This window comes from Perna viridis, chromosome 6 (genome assembly GCF_037379345.1).
Source record: "Perna viridis isolate PV_CMFRI_1.1 ecotype Kerala chromosome 6, ASM3737934v1, whole genome shotgun sequence".
Taxonomy (NCBI): domain Eukaryota; kingdom Metazoa; phylum Mollusca; class Bivalvia; order Mytilida; family Mytilidae; genus Perna; species Perna viridis.
Window position 1 is genome coordinate 41,662,699 of NC_142450.1, and position 24,322 is coordinate 41,687,020.

General features: G+C 33.0%; 1 protein-coding gene across 1 annotated transcript; it reads left to right on the forward strand.

The window, feature by feature from the left end:
* The first annotated feature begins 453 nt into the window (after positions 1–453).
* Positions 454–1,656, forward strand: LOC148615010 (uncharacterized). The gene has a single exon (XM_088590483.1). It carries the CDS (start codon positions 454–456, stop codon positions 1,159–1,161), a length of 708 nt encoding a protein of 235 aa, XP_088446609.1. The 3' UTR covers positions 1,162–1,656.
* The last annotated feature ends 22,666 nt before the right edge of the window (positions 1,657–24,322 follow it).

Genomic DNA, 24,322 nt, shown 5'->3' on the forward strand with positions numbered 1-24,322 from the left:
GCTTTTAAAAGTATTCTGACTTTTAAGTAAAAGAGTTGTAACAAAGTTATGACTAGATGTAATGCACTCGGCAACAAGAAATGGTTTTATTCGACTTGTTTTTATCAAATTGGGGTCGGTAAACTCCATTAATTTCGACGTGGTAGAAACTGAACAAATTCTTCCTAAACACACAAGAAAAATATCAACTCCTTAGATTTTATACTAAATCGTGTCTGTATTCAACGAAATGTTGCAGAATAACTAACAAAAACAACTATATATACATGTCCATATAGAAAGCAAATTTTTGTGTATATTAAAATGTACTAAAATAGACTTTGAAATCGCATACTTTATACTATCGTACTACTTTTTCTTATCAATTTACAGATATTCAGCAAATATGGCTGCTTCTGCTGTTTTTGTCTGGTACTCGTTGAAGTGGCTGAATCAATAAGCTTAAATAACAGTATGAAATCCAACAGTACAAGAGCTTTACTACCAGAAAAGTGGATTCGTAGAGATTTTGATAATGTTATTTTTCCAGTCCTAGATAACATGCAACTTTCAACCTCAAGACATGTTGCCTTTACTAACACTAGGCCAGTTTTACCGCCTTCGGGAGACTTTCAAAATTCATATTTGGTTGATCTTGAAAGTATTCAATTCGATTCTCAAAGACGTCGTGGAAGGAGAAATCGTAAAAATAAGTCAAGAAAGGGGAAGAAAAATAGTAAACGGCGTCGACGTTTACATCGGCACCGTCATGCTAAATCTCGTTTAAGATCTAAAAGGTCTCATGTGGCTTCTGAAGCTTCGAGTGTTTGTACAACCATTAGTAAATGGGTTGCTCCATCTGGAGAAGACACATCTTTAGACCAGAGGGAACAAGAAGTTACTGTGTTATCCCATATTGTTGTTGGTGACCGACGAATACAACAGTATTTATACGAAACTTCATGCTTGGAAGACAATATTCCATGTATGGGAATAGACAAAAAGAACTATAGATCCGAATGCCAAACTAAAAAGGTGTATGCATACGCTTACGTGAGAAACAGTAGTGGTGAAGATAGTTGGAGTTATGTTCAGATAAATGGTTATTGTGATTGTAAATTGCACAGGAAGCATCGCAGTGGTCGTAGAAATATTTTAGACTTTCTTAGCCAGTTTTCATAATGAAAGACCTTATAAAGATAGATATGAGTGTTGTTTGTTAATTTCCAGAATGTGTTGTCTAGTTTTGTTTATGTCTTCAATATTTCAATTTTCGTTTAAGGAGGTTTGTGTGTTTTTATGACAATCTGTATTTCTTTGACAGGTTACTGTTGCCTTTAGGATTCATAATTATTAAATGACATGTATACTTGTTTTGTTTTGTTTTTTTAGGTTTTTTTATTTATTTTAGCACAGTTTATTTCTTATCACAAGTGCGAATATTATGTGTTTATTATTTGCCACGTTTATGTAATTACATTTGAATAATGTTTTCATTGTGATTAGTAAATATCTTACTTTAGACATCGCGTTTTGTCAATTTGAGCAATTGACTCTATTTTGTAAGTCCCTAATTTTTTTTCTCAACATATCATTCAAATTTAGTTTAATATCTTTGGTAGATCGATATTTTATATGTATCCTTCTAAAACATGATAATTTACCTTAAACATGTAATGCAAGAATGCATATATCATCCCCCTGTATTAAACTAGAAAAGCTCCTATTAACATTCAATAGATAGGAAAAGAAATTACTAGAAATATTTATTTTATATATATTGCATTTAGATGTTGTATATGTTTATTACGCCAATTAAACACATTGTCATAGAATTTGAAAAACAACATATTTTTCGTATGCTCAGCGCATTTTGAAAATATAAGTTTTATATTTATGTCTTTCTATTTGTAGTGTATCGAAATGAGCGTTGTCAATCATTGCTTGTTATGTTTCTAATTAATGCTACATTGTTTGTCAAGATACTTGTCATTTTTATGAATTTCGTGTTTCGATGGACATTAATCATACCATGATAGCTTTTCTCTATTCTTCATTAAAATGACATTACGTTTCGCTGATTTTTCACTAGTTCATCACTAAGTTTGATTAAAAAGCAATTTTAAAAGTATGCTGTTTCTTTTAAAATATGATAGACAAGTAATAATCGTCCACGCCACGCACTTTATTAACCATTGCTTATTAGACATGTTCTGGGTTTTTTTTGTTCAGTCAAAATATCTGCAGTGTACATTATTATTTTTTTTATTATTATTCTTTAATGTTTTTGTATTCCGAATTGTGGAAACAATAAATAATGATGCCTATTTCCTCCTTAAGAATAAAAAAAGCAGTTCTCGTTTGTCCTTTTCTTTAATTGTGAACTGTACCCGTATCGTTAAGTAAGTAAAACTATTATTTTGTAAAAATGTTATGTTTTTAAAATGTTTAAAAAAGACGATTTAAGAATAATAATTCTTTTCCTCCTAAACCTTTCTAGCAATTGTTACATTTTTTGCATAATTGTAAAATAGTTTTCATTTTTTTAAGCACCATTTCCATCCTTTAATTATTTCAGTTGCCTGAAAAAGATAATTTTCTGCTTCTACAAAACAAATATCTGTTACCTTTTATCTATTACTCAATCATTATCACAAAACATTAAACGCATTATTTGATAACCGTACAAACGGTTGTAAACGTCATTTTCCCATTTGTACATAGAAAAAGATATCATGTTTGTACTTTTGACTATTGTATACCTGGTCAGTATCTTTAATATTGTATTTTACAATTTTGTACTTTTGTACGTTTTTATATTTCTACATTGTGTAAAAAGTTATACATTGTGTAACAGTGTTTCCCTTTGTTTACATTGATACCGGTGTATTTAATTGTTGTAATGCTACAGACTTTACTGTAGTAATGATCTCATGTTTGAAGATATTTTTTTTATTCAAAATCATGTTGAGTTTTATTTAATTTATTTTCCATAATCATATTTAATCTGTGTTTAGATTTATTTTCAATACGAAATCGCTTATCGTTTTCATTCTTTTTTCATGTTTGATATCAAATATCTTGCCATTTTATTTTTCATTTTTTAAGCGATTGTAGAGTACAGTTCAATGTAGCATTTTAGTTTTTTGTATTCATTTACGAGGATAAGTTTTATCATTACCTTTCGATAAATATACCTCAGACTACAGACAAACCTGTCTATCTGGAAAAAAATTAAAGCCTGGCATGCCCAAGAGATAATATGGTTATATTATTTTCTTTATTAAAACAAAATAAAAAAAACGGCCTGACTACTGGTGTGCTGTTCTTATCAGTTCTGTCGATGTTAAAGTAGACATCTCATATTTAGTCGAGTTCACTCATTTACACAGTTTTAATCACTTATTGTTTATACAGGCTAATGTCCCTCTATTGACCAGCGCGTTTAATTTGAATAGAGTTCATCTTTAATATACGGGGAAAATATAAAAAAAAGACATTACTTCAGCTAAGTATACTTTGGCAATTTTACAAAATTGATAAAATCAATTCAGCATAATCAAGTTAAGATGTCAATATGTTAAAACGGAAAAATGAATTTGAATTTTTAATAACTATGGCAAGCCATGTTCTACATGCACAGGTTTGTCTGTAATCAGAGGGATAATTCTTGTAAAAAAAGCCTAAATTTGTAAAAAAGGAGATGAAAAAACCTCAACGAATTGAGGAAGTATTTTCCTTTTATTAAGAAATCAATATGCTGATTTGGTATGTACATATAAGATGTTTCTTTTCTTTTTTTCTTTTTTTTTTGTTAATTTTAAGAGTTTAAGGTTTAGTTTTCGTTTTTGTTTTTGTTTTTGTTTTTTTTTTGTCATACATGCGAAAGGTATTTTTATTTGGATTTTTTACTTTGTCATATGGTAATTATTGTAAGTTATTTTTCGAAATATTAAAATGTCTTATATTTGTATTGAAAAGTGTGTAATCAAACACTGCAAAAGATGTACATTGCTTCATGTTTATGATTCTATTAAATCGAATGCTGTCTCATTTATCCTTTGTACATATCAAACATTATTTAATGAAACCGTACGAACTTCACGGTTTAGCAAACGTACAACACTTCACTTCCAACTGGACAATTTTTTTTACATGATGTTCTTCTTTGAAACTTATTTTTTTCGGGTTATTTATTTAAAACAACAAATCGTGTTGTACTTCATGTAGATTGATTTTCTATGTACAAGTTTCTTTTAAGAATAATAATCTCGTAATACTTTCAAGAACGACAACTCGTAAGTCGAAATACAACCAGAACAAATATAATCATTGTGGTTGTATATTGCATTCTTTTGAACTTTTTTTAAATGACAGAAACATGTTGTTATAGTGTCTTATATTAATTGTATTTTAATAACACTGTTATAAAAGTAGTTTTCAAAGTATTCAGATGCCAGACTATGATTTCCATGAATTTGTTTTTTACTTTTTTCTTTTTTTTTTAAAGAACTTTATTTTAAGGTTAAATTCATTTGAATTTAATTTGGAAGTATGATTACTTTTTGTGGGAGGCTAATTTCATTTACTTTACGCCTTTTATATTTTTATATGTAATGAAAAAAATACAATATTTTTGCATATCAGCTTGCTTCCAAAAACAGTTACAACTTGCTAAATAATAGTTTCATTATCAATACATGTTTTATCGTATGGTTTATGTGTTTCCAAGGGCATAATATTCCTGACCCAACATTAACTTACATTGCACAGTATGACTAGGGCTATGGTGTAAAGAAGCTGTGATATGTGCCACCTTCTAACTACTGTAAATAAAGTGGCCAATATTTATTTTATTGTAATGTGTTGATATTGTTACATTGTTGAATTTTCAACATTTGTTTAAATAAATGAGTATTAAAGTTGCTTTCTTTTTATATATAGATTAATTGGCCAAATAGTCCTAATAAACTTTGATCTGAGTCAAACTAAAACGGTTTTGACAAGCACAAAATTCAAACCGATATATGGATGTAGTGCAAAGATAAAAGTGTCGTTAATTACCAGGAGGGAAAATTATCTAAAGCTTACTTGTGATGTAGCGGGAAATTGAATCACATGTGGTACACATGGAGTGTCCCACATGTATTCTAGTCGTTTTAAATGACCCGTTAAATCCGGATACAAGATATCACCCAAGCTGCAACCAAATATGTCAGTAAAACATGCATGTGGCCCAATGGAATCAAATATCAGAAAATTTGTTGAAAGTTGGCCACATGATATTCATAATTGTATGCAAAAGTATTATATTTTTCTAGAAAAGCCAGGGTTATGTCTGATTACAATTCTAACACAAAAACCATACACAAAACTTTAGCAAGTCAATTTAGAAAAATAGTAAATGCATTACATCTGGGTTCGATCGAATAAACACATTAGAGGCGAAGGGGCATTAATTGGCCTAAGATACAATGGAAAATTAATCTTAAAGAGTTAGTGTCAATTGTGGTTCAATTACTTGAATCAATAACACCTGAAAAATAACATAAGGACTTCTGAACATTTTGCATTTAGAGCACGAACGATTAGGTTTAAATAAACCAAATTCTGATTTTCTATTTATAATTGATACGTTTTGGACACTTTCCTGTCATGTTTTGGCAATCAAATAGTGTCCTCATCCAAGAAACAACGTCATACATTTATTATTACACAGTCGAACATATGAGAAAATATACAGTTATTTTGTGTTTAATAAATACCAGTTACTACCTGGTGAGTAAGAAACGCAATGAATTGTCCCTACAGATTTTAAATTTTTAAATTTCCTACAAAATGGCTTATTTGCAGTAATTGGATTGTTAAATGTATTTATTTTCTTCTAGTTTACCTTAATCCAGACAAAACGTTGATAAAACATAAGTCTAATGCATATAATTAGAGGTGTATTTAAATCGATGGTGAAAGGAAAACTATTGACCAAATTTTACGATGATGACTTTTCATTCAGAATTGTCAACTTTCCTTTCATCTGTGGCAACATCCCTTCGGCTCCTGCGTATGGAGTATTCATATCACAACTCATACGTTATGCCAGAGCTTGCCGAAACAACGCAGACTTTTTGTATCGCGCTAGAACTCTAACAAGTAGGCTTCTGGAACAGGGTCATGTTGATACAAGATTGAAGTCATCATTACAGAAGTTTTATGGTCGTTATCATGAACTCGTGGATCGTTATGGTGTATCCATCTGCACCATGAAAACTGATTTATTCAACGGGTCATAGTTTTCCTTCCCTTGTTTTTCTACCCCGGACTTGACTTTTTATGTGCAACTCGGCGGGTGTTTCTAGAAAAGCAGAGGACGCTAACCCTACCGGTGCACCTGGTCCATGCTCCCAGTTTTTAGTGGAGTCCGAGTTGCTCATTTACTTTTGTTACTTTGTATGTATGATTTTAGTTACTTTATGTTCTTTGTTGTGTATGTCTGTTTTTAATGCCTGGTCTTTGTCCCTGGATTACATTCTTTTGATTACCGCTATAACCTTGGTTCCCATGATTACTCTTGGAAAAAATTGATTTTAATCTGAATGAGATATACTTTTAAAAAGACATATCACTTCTCAAAATATCTTTTTTTATTCAGGGCCAATTTAGGAGTTTTCGGTCTCTATTTATTAAGTTCGTTGTCTTAGTGGTAGAATTATCTGAAATTAAAAATCAATTTTTTTTTTTCTTTTATTTTGAAGGAATAATAGTTACGAAATAGAAATGCAATAAAACTGAATATTAGTGAAATACATAAAGCACAACATTTGAATGTAAGAAACCATGTCGGACAGCAGATTACCTTCTTCCTACCGGTGCTCTCATTTTTGATAGAGATACCTGAATACCGGTGATATATTAATGTATAAATCTGGTGTTTTCGGGGAGTTTTCTGAAAGTTGAAGCTGGAGATATGTTGTAACTTTAAAAGTGAAAATAAGAACAAATACAAGAGAAAATGTAAAGCCTGAACTGCAAACAAATAAATGGCATGGTTTACAGGTAGTTCTACGAAGACTTATATATTGGGGTATCAAAGATACTACAGCGCAATATTACTGAGAATAAACAGGCAAAAAAAGTCTTTTATCGACGGGCTCATTACATTCTCTGTAAGAATCAGACAGTCTGTGTTCGACGGGCTCATTACAGTCTCTGCAAGAATCATCGCACCATCAGAATCAAGACAAGATTTTTCATATCACTTTGGTAAATTAAATTGTAATTTCATTAAAATGCCATGAAAATGAAAATTTCAAGGGGGGGGACCTCATGTATTTACATTTTATTAAAAAATGATCTGAGCAAAATAATGGTCTTTTCAAATAGAGAGCGCGTCAATAAGCGAATCGGTTGGTTTTTGACATATATGTGTCTGATTTTCCCATTTTGCCTGATTCTTACAAAAACTACCAGTTAATAGACAAACATACAGGTTCAGAGTACTTGGCATAACACTCTGCCCTGGGCGTTAAAAGAATAAAATTCAAATCCACGCCTGATATACGGAAGTATGAGATTCCGAACATAGGTTTGTTGCTAAGGAAATGGTAGTATTGGAACTAGCTTAATGGGACCAAAGCATCCTCAACAACCCGTAGCAAATGTAAACGAAAACAATACACAATAAATCGCGCTGTTCAATTCAAAACATAAAGGTTTAAGTCAGAAATATTTTTTTAAGAAAGTTTTCTGTACGCAGTTGTTCATTGTGCAAAATAAGCCTGATATCAAGTTAATCTAGTAGTTATTGTATTTACTTTCATTTACCAACAGCTAGTCACATTCAAGAAATAAATTAGATTAATAAATTAAATTTTCTAACCGCGTTTTACATATTTGAATTAAATTTCTGTTTCACTATCCTTTTGCCTTGAGTTACAACTACAAATGTATTTACTGCTTTTTACGTATTTATTAACATCAAATAAAAACCAATTAATTTCTAGTTGGTTTCGTTGCCTGCAACTTTTAATGCATAGTTAAAACCACAAAAATCAATTGCAAGGCTACTTGTATACCTAACCAATTGAGGAGGTATAATATTGTTAGATAACATAAGATGTTTAACAAATATGAGAAATCTAAAACAGTAATGGAACCAGCGTTTAATAAGTTCCTCGACAATCCACTTACGGCACCATAACTATGCAGATCGTCAGACAAATATATGTAAGCATATTATCAACAATTACTTTACGTGTTGACGAATCAGAGTTAAGGATAATTCAGAGTTTAGCTGCAAGACAGTTAAGATGGTTTACGACGTTACGTTTTCTGACCTAATAAAGTTTGTTTTTCGGTCATTAGATCTACGTTAAATCAATACCACAAGGCTCCAGTTCTTTTATAGTAATTTCTTTAGCATTTGTTCAAAGCAGGTGGCCTTCAAGAATTTTCTAGTTTCAGTACAAAAGTTTCCCAGGTATGATTTGTAATCAAATATAGAACCCAAGTTGCGACTTACTAAGACAAAAATCTTGTCATTGAACTTAATATGTTCGAGTGTTAAAAGTTAGTTTACACTTCCAACATAATAGTATCTGTAGTAAACATCATCAAATCTTTCCGTACGGTCCTTTCTAAAGTATCGTTAACCACGCTCCATAAATTAAAATTAAAACTTTTAAAATTCTTATGGATGTCGGGGAGGACCATGCAAGAAAACGGGCAAAAAAAACAAGAATGCATAGATTCACTGTCAGAGTGTGTAAAGGCTGTTAGGTACATAGATTCACTGTCAGAGTGTGTAAAGACTGTTAGGTACATAGATTCACTGTCAGAGTGTGTAAAGACTGTTAGGTACATAGATTCACTGTCAGAGTGTGTAAAGGCTGTTAGGTACATAGATTCACTGTCAGAGTGTGTAAAGGCTGTTAGGTCTTTAGTTTTGAAACGTATGAAACGTTTAAGTAGGTCAATGAGTGTCAATGCAACATCAGTTTTCAAAGACCCCCGATGTAGCAAAAACATTGTCTACTTTGCATTACAAATATGTTGTACCAGCAAACAAAGCCTAAAAACAACATTATTTTTGTCTGCAAAACACATTACATCCAATGTTTACTTTCAGGGGTAGGCGTAGCAAATAATGGCAATAATAAGCTTTATACTGCTACAACACTCTCCAAAGAAAAAATAGTCGAAAATCATAAATCTGTCTCTTTACCAATGGCAATGATTGTGATCTACCGTCTATGTACTGGATTCCTAAACTTCACAAGGATCTATACAAACAACGCTATATTGCTGGATCTGCAAAATGTACCACCAAACTTCTTTGGGACATTGAGATAAAGGACTATACAGACACTGTGAAGACTTGACCTACACTTAGAGATCGATGGTAAAGGAAAACTATTGACCAAGCTATACGACAAACGCGATTACTTTTCATTCCTCTGTGGCAACATCCCTTGAGTACCTGCGTATTAGGTTTTAATATCTATATAACCACGCGAACTTTTTGTGCCACGCTAGATTTCTAACAATTACGATTTGGGAAAAGAGTTATGTTACAGTGTATCCATCTGCACCATAAGAACCGATTTGTTCAACATGTCATAGCTTTTCCTTTCCTCTTTAGTCTACTTTCGACTTGACTTTTTATGAGCAACTCTGTGGACATTTCTCGAAAAGCAGAGGATCTTTCCATACTAGTGCACTTGGTCCATGCTCTCCGTTTTTAGTGGAGTCCTTGATTACTTTAAATCTAACAATAAAATTATTCTTGTATCTCCCCTTCCTTGCATCTACATAAAACGCTGTTCTTTTACTTTTTGAAATCTTGAATTGTAAATTATTTATTGTAATTAAAAGTGTCGACTTAATGGTTATTTTTAAATGGCGTCATTTTAATCCAATTTAAACGATATAATATCATTGGTGTCTACATCATTTATTTACTAATTCAAATAGTAAAGTGCGCATTGATAATCATTCTGTTGGTTTTAATTTTTCGGCGACCGAATCTTTATCATGGCAAGAACTTAAATCAATCATGGGACATTTTTAAAAAAAAAAAGATCAATATTTTATCATGAAACAGTTCTTTCAAAGTATAATATTATTTAAATTCAAAAAGGCATTTAAGAAATAAAACAATAACGAAACATCATTTTAATGAAACTTTAAAAATAAATCTATTTCTTGCATGAAATCAATAACTTTTTTATGGCACAGTCTTAAACAAATCAAACATACTGTCGCAATCAAACAAAACAAGTTTGCCTTCTTTGGGCCAAATCTACACTATCTAGATGAACATGTTGGAAAAAGGGCAACCACATGGGATACACTGAGGTCGAGGATTACCAACAAGCGAATGGCCATATGTAGGGCATAGAATGTCCAAACAAACGACGAAGACAACTGAATTACCAACCTCTGAAGTTTATCTGTACTTAAAGTTGAAACTTGAACAAAAGGTAATAGTTTAATCCAGTGATATGCTAACAACTACAGCCTAAAGATCAGTGTGAAGGTGTGACAGAGCTATGGATAACTCTGTTCCTATCACAAATTGTAAAATACGACGGGAGAGCAAGAATGTACAATAAGAGTTAGTTTTGACAAATGAGTTTTCTATTGAATTCAGTTTGTCATTTTTAAGGGTAACTAATAGGAAATATTTTTCCTACCTTTGATCCGCGACCTAGACTCGTTGACCTGCTTTTAAAAGTGCTACCAGGAGGTGCGATCAAAGACTCGCTGCTCCAAGTATCATTCGCGGCAACATAATATTTTTTATCAAACTGATCAAGGTCGAAGCGGACTCGGAATTTGAGTTTGATACAACGGGCGACACATCATGTCGCCAATACATAGACATCTCCAAGTTTTCAACACAAAAAAAAATATTTATTTTCTATTGTACATTTTTTTCTGAAGATTTGGAAGACGAATATGATTTTGAAGATGTCTGGGAATTTTTAAGGACTAAGTTTGTAATATTACGATTTAGTTTTACTGTTTATGCGACGATTCGAGACACTTTTAGGGGGTTTTAGAACTTCTGAAGTGTTGCCGAATCATTATTATCTTTTCTCCAAGTCATGATGGCTTGTACTTCAACAGATGATGTTTGGGAGTCACGTTTAGTAACGTTAGCATAGAAGGTCTAACCTGATGCTAAAAAGCTGTTGGAGGTTAATAACTGTTGTCATGACTCGGTGTTAGATACATTTTTATTACTTCTGTCAGGACAAAGAAAGGTATGGGTTGCACAGATGTTGAGCTGAATTTCAATAAAATCGTCCTCATAGGTAGTGTAGCATCTTGTTTTGTTGTAAAACGTTTTACAGTTTTTACACAATTCTAATTTTGCATACATCTCACCGCCTAAGTGACGAGGTCAATACTTTGGGACACCCTGTGATTGGTTCAAAGATTTGTGCTAAAACAGCAACATTCAAAAACTATAAAATTGGAAACATTCAGTCCATTTGCAGACTGTTCTTCTCAAGGCCATTATATTAGAATTCCGGATCTTATTTTCATTTTGTGTTTTTACTTCACCTGCTTAACTTTAAGGGTTTTTACTTTAAGGTTTTTTGTGCTTTTTTAAGGGGGGGGGAGGGGGTTGGTTTTTTGTAAAAGGAAAAAAGCTTAATTGATATTTTTAGCCTTGTCCTTGCTAGAGATTACAATTAATCGCGGCCATTGGTCATCACCTTTATGAGAAGAATAGCATACATATTTTTTCATATTTTTTTTTGGTTTTTTTTCTCCACTATTCGGTGTCGTAGATCAATCGTAGTAATCCTAACAATCTCATCCGCTATTGGAGACATCCATGTTGATGTTAAAATATATTCAACGACCAATAGATTCATTTCATTGGTGACCATCACGTCAGATCGTACATTGTAACAAAGCGAAGTATCATGTCGCATCTACCCGTACATAATTAAGGACCCATTACCTGAAAAACTTCATCAGAGCCCATGCTTTGAGGGCTATAGGACCTTAAATATATAAATTACTTTTAATATATACGGGGACGTTCATAGGATTTATGTAAAATGTATGATAGAAAACTTCTCTTTTAGAAAGATAAATCCACTATGAATAGTTAAAATGTGCAGAAATTTAACCGATGTTGAGTGGTGTAATTGACAATTCAAAGATTGGGGAGTAGTTTTATCCTAGAGAACTCATGAAGTTTGCAATTCTATGCAGAATAAAACTATAAAAGACTAAAAGCAACAGACCTCAAACAGAAAAAAATATGCAAAATTATAAAAAAAAAAAAAAAAAAACAATAACTGTTGTAAGCTGATCGAAAATCCATACAACAACCATGTCTGGAAATAAGAACAGGATTTCTGATATTACATATAGTATGACAAGTTAACATAAGTGAATTTCATTATATACCTCATCATACGGAAGCCGGTTATTGCCACTTGAAAAAAATATTATATCGTGATTAGGACATCCTATGTCGAAATTACGACATCCTTTGTCGTAATTACGATATAGATATGTGGAAATTGCGATATATTATGTCGAAATTACGACGTAATGTTTCGAAATAACGACTTACTTTGTCGAAATTACAATAGTTACGTCGAATTAACGATATAAGCATGTCGTAAATTCAACAGAAAAACATTGCAATGATATCATATCCGGTTTGACTTCTGCTACCTTGGTGTTAAAGTCGACGGTAAGTCCTTATATTTGATGTTAAATGTTTTATTGTAAAGCGATAAACTTAAAGAATGTATTATAAGAAGCATGATTATACACCAGGAGAACAGTGAGACTGATGCTACATATTTAATCGCTAAATACCAACTCACAACTAAACAAAGAGCACATTGGTAGGATGATTCTAAAAATGACTTTGACACATACCAAGTATCTAGAAAATATTAAAATGTGCGTGGGATATCGAAAAATTCATGAGTAGTATCTAACTATGTAATTACAGAAGAATAAAAGTATTTCGTTGAATTTCAGTCATGTAGTGTATAGAAGTTTTACTCTACATTTGTGTAATGTAATTCTAATTTTACTACTTATTTTACATATTATATTTTCAGGTGCTACATTTAAATATCGACCTTTTCCTATTTCTTGTCTATGAGATCAAATTCGAAATCTGTAGATGCAATGAGAGATTAGTTCAATATTTTTAAAAGTGTCTTTAAAATTCTTTAGTTTCGTAACTCGTTTATGTCAATAAGAGTTTTTGCCTCGATTGTCATTAAAATAAACATAAATAAAACATTCTGGATATTTTTACATTTTTGTGTGATGGGTACAATTTTTTCAGACTATATTAAATGCTAAAACTTGATTGTCTGTCAAGAAAATATGTCGAGGAAGTTTAGAAATGTGAAGAACTTACACACCCAGGATTTTTTTTTACCTTTTATAGCAAGTTATTTTGTGAGTTTATATGCATTCTTCAATAAATCATTTTCAGATATTAGAAGTATTTTAAAATATATAAATAACAGTTCAATCTTTAGTGGATACACTGTACCTGCCTATTTCACCATATAGTGATTTAAATTGACAGATCACCCAGTGTATAATGTGATGTCTTCCGAAAAAATGATTGATTTATTGGTTGTGAGTTTTAACGCTCAAGCAGCAATATTTCAGCTTTATCCAGGCAATGAACACGAAGTGGATGATAAAATAAACATGAAATGATAATGAAATAAAAACAAAAAGGGTAGGACAGAAGGATAATGGGGTCGACGAATTTCGATTGCCACAGAGAGAGATTAGGGTGGGGCATGTACTCCTGTAGCAAAGCCCACGCTCCTAGTCCTGTCAAATACCAGGTCAGGATTCTTTAACAAACGTGGTCCTTTTTCCAACACGGTACACTATAGTTTGCCGCCAGACTTTTCGTATTATAGCCTAACGACCCCAGCATGTAACAAGCCAGGGATAGCCAATTCCAACACCTGGGGCACACAACCCAGTTGCTCTGTGGACAGAGCACCCTAGCCCCCGGCCAAGGTAAAATGTTATATTAAAGTTTTCAATCCCAAGCAAATTAACAAAAACATTGAATGCATGAAGCCTCGATGTTTTAGAGATTTCGAATAATATTGTGTTACGACAAATTTCGGTAAACAATTTTATGATATATAGTTCGAGTCAATCAGCGTGACTTGCTCTCACCTATCAAATGGCCCGACTAGTATAAACACGAAGAGGGTGATCCCAGATTTGGGGGTGCATCGCTTCAAAGCATTTTTTTTTAAATAAAATTGATCATATTTCTATTTTTTGCTCTTCTATCACTTAATAAATGATAAAGTTAATAAATAAATACAGGTATCACATCGAATACTTCTAATCTGATTTAAATAAGATTTGACATTTAAACTTCATATTTCTACAACCACTTGTAATGCAACCTTGACATTGCTAGACAAACTGGGTCTCCTAGAGACTTTTCATGTTGTTTGCGATAACACCAGAATAACCAAGTTTCCCGCGCTTCAGAATGTAAAGCCAAAGTCCAGCACAAAATTTATGTAAACAAGTTATGAAGCCTGGAAACTGCGAATTTCGGTAAATTGTTTATGATATAGATGGATTCAGACAAGTCTGACTTCTAGGGTGGATAATACCCTCAGGGACCTACGGTCCCCCAGCAGTGGCATCTATCCAGTGGCTGCTCAAGACGAAAAAGCATATCACAATTTCGTTGTTGTTGTACACGTATTCTAATCGTGCAAGCAAAGTAAGTTAAAAATATGTGACAACTTGGTCTATTATATTCTATCGAATTTTAAATAATATTTACACAGGTACAGTCATATTATCACTCAGCAGTTTTAATATGAATTTTGAATTATAATTCATCTTTTTTTCATGTGAACATTTTAAAGTTTAATAACTACGTCAAACAAAACAATAAAGCTATTCTTATTTGATGATAAGTGTCTACCGGCGTATAGTGCTTACTTCAAAAGCTGAATATTAGTTTTATTATCCAAAATAGTCTAAAGTGGCGTAATGCAATCACTTTGCGCAATATGTAAGACATATACAAGTCGTAAAAATACGGTTCTGTTGAAGGCTGCCTTTATTAAATCGAGTTAGAATTGTTCATAAAAGGTCGGTCCAAATACATGCTGCAAGAGAGCTTGGCGTCAAGCAAGGGGAATTCATCCGAGACAAAACAATGCTGTTAATAGAATGACAACAACTCTTCGTAAACATATCCTACTGAATCAGATTGTATGTTTACGAAAAAGCTCGTTACCACTGTTTAAAGATTAGAATACTATGTCACTACGTTTAAATTTCCTCAAGTTAAATACTAATTAAAAAGAATCCTTAACTTCATACAGATATTTGAACTCTTAAGAGGATTTTGATCGTCTTTTACACTACAAAATATTGAAGTTTTTTGCAGAGAATTCATGCTTACAACATATCAATACTTTAATTAGATCATCAAGTAGTAGCATGTGGTTTTCAGAAGACAAATTTAAAGTACATACATAATAGGAGGTATATATACGTCTTACTGTAACATCTAAGTACTTCTTCCTTTATATTTCCAACTAAATTTTTATCGGCGGGGATACATCGAAATCTCCATGCCAAATAGATCTAACTTTGTTGCCATAGATGTCATGTTAAAGAAGATGTTTTAATCACAAGAACTGATAGATCGATCGAATTCGCAGCCTTATTCACGAGTTTCATTAAAACTGGCCAGTAAATTTTCGATGCAGATACAAAATAGGTACCATTACATAAGCCAATATCAATGTCTTTTCAATATCCCATAACCTACTATATGAGATTACTGCCCCATGACCTTCTATATGAGATCACTGCCCCATGACATTCAATATGAGATCACTGCCCCATAACCTACTACAGTATAAGAGATCACTGCCCCATAACCTACTCTATGAGATCACTGCCCCATGACCTACTATATGAGATCATTGCCCATGACCTACTATATGAGATCATTGCCCATGACCTACTATATGAGATCACTGCCCATAACCTACTATATGAGATCACTGCCCCATAATCTACTATATGAGATCACTGCCCCATGACCTACTATATGAGGTCACTGCTCATAACCTACTATATGAGATCACTGCCCATAACCTACTATATGAGATCACTGCCCCATGACCTACTATATGAGATCACTGCCCCATGACCTAGTATATGAGATCACTGCCCATAACCTACTATATGATACCACTGCCCCATAACCTTTTATATGAGATCACTGCCCCATAACCTACTATATGAGATCACTGCCCCATGACCTACTATATGAGATCACTGCTCATAACCTACTATATGAGATCACTGCCCCATAACCTACTATATGAGATCACTGCCCCATGACCTACTATATGAGATCACTGCCCCATGACCTACTACATGAGATCACTGACCATAACCTACTATAAGAGATAACTGCCCCATGACCTACTATATGAGATCATTGCCCCATGACCTTCTATATGAGATCCCTGCCCCATGACCTACTATATGAGATCACTGCTCATAACCTACTATATGAGATCACTGCTCATAACCTACTATATGAGATCACTGCCCATAACCTACTATATGAGATCATTGCCCCATGACCTACTATATGAGATCACTGCCCATAACCTACTATAAGAGATCACTGCCCATAACCTACTATAAGACTTAACTGCCCCATGACCTACTATAAGAGATCATTGCCCCATGACCTTCTATATGAGATCACTGCCCCATGACCTACTATATGAGATCACTGCCCATAACCTACTATAAGAGATCACTGCCCATAACCTACTATAAGAGATAACTGCCCCATGACCTACTATATGAGATCATTGCCCCATGACCTTCTATATGAGATCATTGCCCCATGACCTACTATATGAGATAACTGCCCATAACCTACTATAAGAGATAACTGCCCCATGACCTACTATATGAGATCATTGCCCCATGACCTACTGTATGAGATCATTGCCCCATGACCTACTATATGAGATCACTGCCCATAACCTACTATAAGAGATCACTGCCCATAACCTACAATAAGAGATAACTGTCCCATGACCTACTATATGAGATCATTGCCCCATGACCTTCTATATGAGATCACTGCCCCATGACCTACTATATGAGATCACTGCCCATAACCTACTATAAGAGATCACTGCCCATAACCTACTATAAGAGATAACTGCCCCATGACCTACTATATGAGATCATTGCCCCATGACCCTCTGTATGATATTACTGCCCATGATCTACTCTATGAGATCACTGCTCCATAACTTACTCTATGAGATCACTGTTTCATAACGTTTATTTTAAGATAAAGGATTTTATGATAAAAAACGAACAGTTCCATATGCATCACACACGATAAATTTCTTCAAAGTTTAATATGAATCCACTTACTGGTTAAATAGGAGCTTGGGTACACAAATGTGATGGAAATGAATGACATCTCAATCTGATTAAACCAGATATTTTGAAACAGGAAATGAATCAGAGAAAGATTACTACTTTTTTTCACAAGGATTTTTTTCTCCGTTTATTGTGAGATTATAACAGTTACTGATGAGTAACGTCAGTGCAATGTCAATATGGTGATTTTCAATGTCGATTGTATTTTACTTTAATCTGTTTTATATTATGATTTTTTTTCTGAAAATGCTTTGATTGTTGCATATGTATAGTAAAACTTACCTAAACTGAAGCCTGAATGAACCGAAATGCTGTCAAAAGCAGACACTTTATGATGTCCTTTTATAAGAATTTAAATGCATTTTCAACTTGTGTAAACCGAACTCCTCTCTAAACCGAATAAACTATTCAGTCAAAAAGAGGTTCGGTTTAGACAGATTTCATTGTATTTAAAAAAAAAACTGCTCTTAACATCTTGTCATCCGATACGTTCAGTGTTTAAAAAAAATCTGGTATAAACAAATTGAGTTTCCGTTAAAAGGAAAGACGTGGAAAGACATTGAGGAAAACTTATAATAAAAATAATTTTTTAGAAGCTGTCCGACAATTAGAAACGGTTGGTGTCATTAACTCTGCTGAAGACTGCAAAATTATCTTTCATCGTAGTTAAAAAGTCTATCTATATATATAACTGCTTACAGGACAGTGGTAATGACGATACTGGCCAGTTTATCAACAACTTATATTTATTTCATTACGGAACCGTATCCTTGATTTTTAGTTGTTATACATATAATTAAACTTAAAGAAGTATAGACCCTTTTGTGGTAAGTTGGTGAGCATGCTCAATATACACTTCCGCGAGGTAGAGCTTGGGTAGAACAAAAGAATTTATAAATCCCCAGCTGGTCACTATCGTGAAGTGTTTTGATAATGACCGGTTTTCTGGTCCGTTTTTCTTCGCGGTATTGACTGATGGAGATTCTACCGTTGAATTAAGAATGACACAGAAGCACCTTTTATCCAATTGGAAAATCGGCTTTTCCACCGATATGAAAGAAATTCGAATATTCGTATATCACTTGTTTTCCGACGCAATCGGTATAGTTTCGCTTTTTACCCTTTGACCTTAAGGACGCTCTTCTATGGAAACGCATGTCACCTGATTGCAATTTTGTTTCCCGACTGGCCAAATACTGATAACTTAATGGCGTTCGAAAAAAACAACTGTATCGAAAATTGAAATTGTGTGCTTTGTATTATTTTCTTGAAGGAAATGTAGAAAACTTACAAGTAAAAAGAACAAAATTTTACTGCGTTGGCTATCTTTTTTTAAAGATAGTACTTGTTCACATTAACGGGTGCGAAAAAAGTCAGTTTAACATTGGTGAATATACTTTATTTCTATATAGTATCTGTATAATAACGAACTGATGGGAAAACTACACGCAATACACAAACGGAATAGGCAAAAGAAGAAAAGTGCATATGACAAATTGCAATATAAAGACAAAAAGTGGAAAATTTGAAACAACTGCAATGGTTGTGAATTTTTATATTCATTTCCAAAGGACTTTGCGGGATAAAACAGATTTTTAGAAAGCTAAACGAAAAACGTTCCAGCTAAAACCGTGTTACAAGTAAAAAACATCTCTCTACATCATGCACGGCAAAAACCATCAGTAATTTTCTTAGTGTGTTGAGATATTTCGCACTGACGCTTACGTTTCCGTAGTTATGGCAAAAGATATTAAATTTTCTAGACATCATAACAATATAGCACATAGGTTGCCTTAAGCAGTAGCTGTTATGATTATAAAATGCTAGTAGCTTGAAACTGTACTGTTGTCCAATTAAATTCTTTTGTATTGAGTTAAGAAGAGGATAAAATCAAATATGTCTTAATTTCATTGTACTTTGCTTCGCAAGATAATCAGTTCTCCATATTTTATTGCAGTGTTATTGGTAATACTTGTACAATACTGTAGTGATGTTGTAGACAACACTTTTTAACAAAGTATGTCAAGGAAGCGCCCAGTCCTTCATTGGCCTCAAGTAGACCAAGTTTTGTTTTACTTTTAGTACGCAAGGCTATGTAGAAATAAGAATCTGCATAATGCTCCTCTGTTTTAATATTTCACTCGGTTCCGAATTTATTATTATTACTTGTCTACAGAAAAAAGTGTCGTTCAATTCTGTTTTACCAACCACAAAAAGGACACATTCTAGAAATGCAATTGAGGGCCGATTCTTTGACAAGAGAAAGTCGGAAATACAAAGTTCCATCGTTCGAGGGTCAAAATGTACGACACAAAATAACTAATAAGTACACACATAAAAAATAACAGTAAAAAGAACCCCACCTTATGTGAAAATTGGAGAGGCAATTCAAGAGCTTCGGAAGAATAAGCGGTTCCTACTTGATGAAAAAAAACAACCCGTTCTGTTCGTTAAAGGTCTCTGATTATTTAAGGGCACTATAATGGTCAGCCAGGTCATGGTCACAACCGTAAACCTTTTGACATGTCGATTTTAAACCATGTCAGTCGCAATATCTAGAGTAGTGTAGAATGTCTGTTTACTGTCTATACAAATCATCTTGAAGTTGCAAAGTTAAAGACCATACACATACACGTCGCTTATTGTTTTCTATTAGGGACAGAGCGTCAGAGACGTCCTATATATCACTGGGGTAAAGCGGATGACCGTAACGGCCGTGTAACAATATGTTTCTTTAATAAAGTTGTCTATTCAAGTAATTCAACAAAATAAATATGACAAATAGTGAGTTATTCATAATTGCTTGATATTTGAAGTGGGAAGCATTGGGGTAAAATGTATCATTAATGAGAAATTACAAGGTAAAAAATATCCGTAGGATGATCGTAACGAAGAATTTGAGATGACCGAAACGGGTTTATTTGACACGAAATACCAGAAATACGAAATATTGGCCAACAATACTGCAATACGGCAGCCATACATGTACATTATCACGATGTTTCTGCATTACTTAAGACGGAAACTTTGCTGTTCGGCTATTACGTTTTGGACTTTGTTCCAGGGAAACATCAGAAAAGTCTTCAAGTCAAAGATGGATCGACATTGATTCGATGTGCTAAGTTTTAAGGTGTCATTTTTCAGTATTTTATACAAAACACCGCTTGTAGTAGACGCCATTTGGAATGAATTTATTAAGTATATCAATTTAACATTATTCAGTGAAATCTTCTGCAATTCAACGTTTATCATTATGATAAAGTGCCAACTCTCATTACAAAATGTTTCTCATGTTACGGACATCCTTAGAAAAAAAAGATTCTTTGTTACGGTCATCCCGCCGTTATTTTTACCTTGTAATTTCTTACTAATCTTACATTTTACCCATATGCTTCCCGCTCCAAATATCAAGTATTTATGAACGACTAACTATTTGTCATGTTTATTTTGTTGAATAACTCGAATAGACAACATTATTATAGAAAATTATTCTTACTCGAATTTCCATCCTCCATCTTGGGATGACCGTTACGGCCGTTTCGGTCATCCGCTTTACCCTAGTGATATATGTAGATTATCTGTCAAAATTTACTTTTAAAATAAGTGACGTTTAAGGAGGTAGACCAAGGGTAAGGGATATTACTCATGAAATCAATATTTTTGTATTATATTCAATATCACCAAAGAATAAAATGAATCCAGGCTAATTAGATGCTTACTTAAGATTGATGTAAAATGCTAAATACAAACATTCCAAAGATTTTTAAGGGTTGTGTCCCTTATCCTAGGTCTACCTCCTTAATTGCTTGATTTAACACAGCTGACGCACAAAATGCTGAATGGAGGTCTATCAATTTCCGTTGGCTGAGACATCAGTTATACATGTATAACATTATAGCGTTTAGTTATCAGTAAAATCGGTTATTTGAGTACAAATAGCTTCGTCCCTCATAGACACAGCCTTAATATTATATATTTTTTTAATTTCACGTACAGCTGGTTTTATCTGGATTTTATCATGTCGTTTTTATGAATTTAGACAGAAATGAAAACAGAATCGACCATCACACGTTAATCAACAAATTGCTTTTGAGAGAACATTAATTATAAGTGTTGGATGTGGTCATTGACTTGACTTACTTATGTCCGTCTCTCTTTCAGGAGAATTTGTATCTTTTTTAAATTATCTTTTTATCCTTAGATACATTTGGCGAAGTCTGCATCATATTTCTATCATATTTTTGCCATTTGTCAAGTTTTACTTCCTTAGAGAATGACAGATTAAACATTGGAATTGAACACTCGGAATTATTTTTTTATGTCTGTAATTCCGTAATTTCTTTATTACTTTATTTCTTTATTATTTATTTATTCATTTATTTATTTAACTTATTTATTTATTTATTATTATTATTTGTTTTTGGAAAATGTTCTCCTGTACTGAAAGGTAAAGCGATATCATTAGCATAGTCTAGCTCGATGGTAAAGTTTTATTAGGTGCCTTTTGTTCTCTGCTGTAAACTCTTAAAACCCAGTCTCTTACTATGGAAAAAGGCAACCAGATATGTTGTAACCCTGTTTTACACCAGATTCAATTTAAAAACATTTTGAAGTTCCATTAGATGTTACAACCGCACATTCGTTTTTTAATCTACACGTACTTTACAATTTGGTCAGATTTTTGGGAATGCCATGGTGCTTCATACTTCATTATTATCTATGTTTCTTGTCGAATGCTAACTCGAATTCAGTGAAACATATATAAAGGATTGAATAACATTCTACTGTTAATCAGAATTTGAAAAACAAATGTCCTGATGTACCTCGTTCTTCTCTGAATCCAGCCTTTTCTTCTATGAAATATTTTCATACTGATGAGAAACACGTGTAACAGAACGGAATTCGTACTATTTATTTATTGACTGGTATTTCTTTATGATTTCGTCCAAAATTTTTGATGCCGTGTGGACCAGTGTTATACCTCTCCAGTAGCACGTGAGGTCTTTATATTAAGTAGTTTGACTAAAATGATTCTTAGGTTTAACCTATGAGAGACGGAGCTAATTTTACCAAAATAACACTTGACGTTGATAATCCACCGTTGTACTGTTATATTGCTGTTGTCTTGATCCACTGAAATGAAAGAGACTTCCTGTATAATTATTTCCTTATCGCATACGTCACTTGTAACAGAACGTTATTGAGCCTTTCATGTTTCAGAGCATCTACATGTATAGAACGTCGCTAACGATCTGTTCCTATTCTAATTGGTTGGTATCTTTTCATCATTTTATGTCCAAATGATGTTTTGAATTCAGCTCTTAATTCACAGGTGGTTTTGTCAATTGCAGTGTTTTACCATTATGAAATTATTTAATGACTGATATACTTTCATTTAAAGTCGGATATTGTACAATGATTGGCAGTGTTTGATTCCTTTCAAGATTGGTCTAGTGGTTCAGGTCTATAACTGTGTTGTAGTTTGGAGTAATTTGCCACCACGGATTTTACAACGCTTTCTTTGTTTCAGAAGTGTATCAGTTTTATCTTTATATGCTTCATTTGAGTTAGTTTAACTCTGCACACATGTAGTGTTTATGATCAAACATGAACTGCTTTCACCCTTCCTTTACTGGTCGCTTTCTCAGTTTTGATTGCAAGTTTTTTTTAAACCATTGTTTTTTTTTGGTTTTTTTTGTTTGTTTTTTGTTTTTTGTTTTGTTTTGTTTTTACTTTATTCACATCTTTGTCCCTGCTGCTATATTGTTGCCTCAGGTTTTTTTTCTCATTCTGATCTCGTGCCACCTTTCTATTTTGTAGTATCTAGAATTCTGTATTTTTTAATCTACGAGATTTTAACTCCACTTCTCAATTTTTTTCGACTTTTGTCCTGGGTTCAATGGTGTCTTGTGCTGCTTCGTTATTTTTATTTTTAAATTCTGCCCGTTGATTTTCTATGTCGTCCTCTTCATTCGCAGTTCTAAGGAGATTCTGTTATTTTCAATATGCGGGGCTCATATTTTTTTTATGATCCTGCCTTTTCTTGCATCCGAAGAAGCTTCATCAATAGCTTAACTATTAGTAAGCGTTTACTAAGTTTTACTTTGTTTAAAGATCTTTTGAATTTGCCACTATTACCACATGGTGTATTTGATGTTTATACTGTAGGTAGTGTATATGTACAGACGAATATCTTAATTGGGGAGCAAGGTCAATCAAGTGGGTGGCAAACTTGTTTAGGGCCAAAATACCCCTTCATTACTGTAAAATTAAGATATAAATAAAATAGACACACGGTCCCTTAAAATTTGACGTTATGTCAAGAACTTGACAAGGATGTATCATGCTTACAACCTGAATTTTCCTTAACAAAAATATTGACATTCTACATCGAAAGACCAACAAACAAAAACGAAGACACCATTATAATAATATTATATAATAAATTAGTACAGTGAGAAATCATCTTCAAAATGTAATAATAAATATAGTGATATGAATCGGGAGCCTTTAATCCTGCATATCTATTTATACATCTGACCATAAGGTAACATTGTTGAAATTTTTAAAAGTGTACAACTTCATTAAATCTAACTGTGAATGCTAACTGTTACACCGTCCGTGCAAACTTACAATCACCTATCCAATTTTTCATCTTAATTTGTAAAAAAAGTAGTCTTCTTACGTTCTATGAACTGTTAGCCGTCTGCATTGTTAAATAAATATTAATGTAGTTGGCCATTATTTTGTACTTTGAAACTGACATCTTCCGGGCAAAGAAATGTCTGTAATAAAATATATTTCTATATAAACAACTTCAGTAGTTAGGAACTATGCTTAAAGACTCATTTTTGAA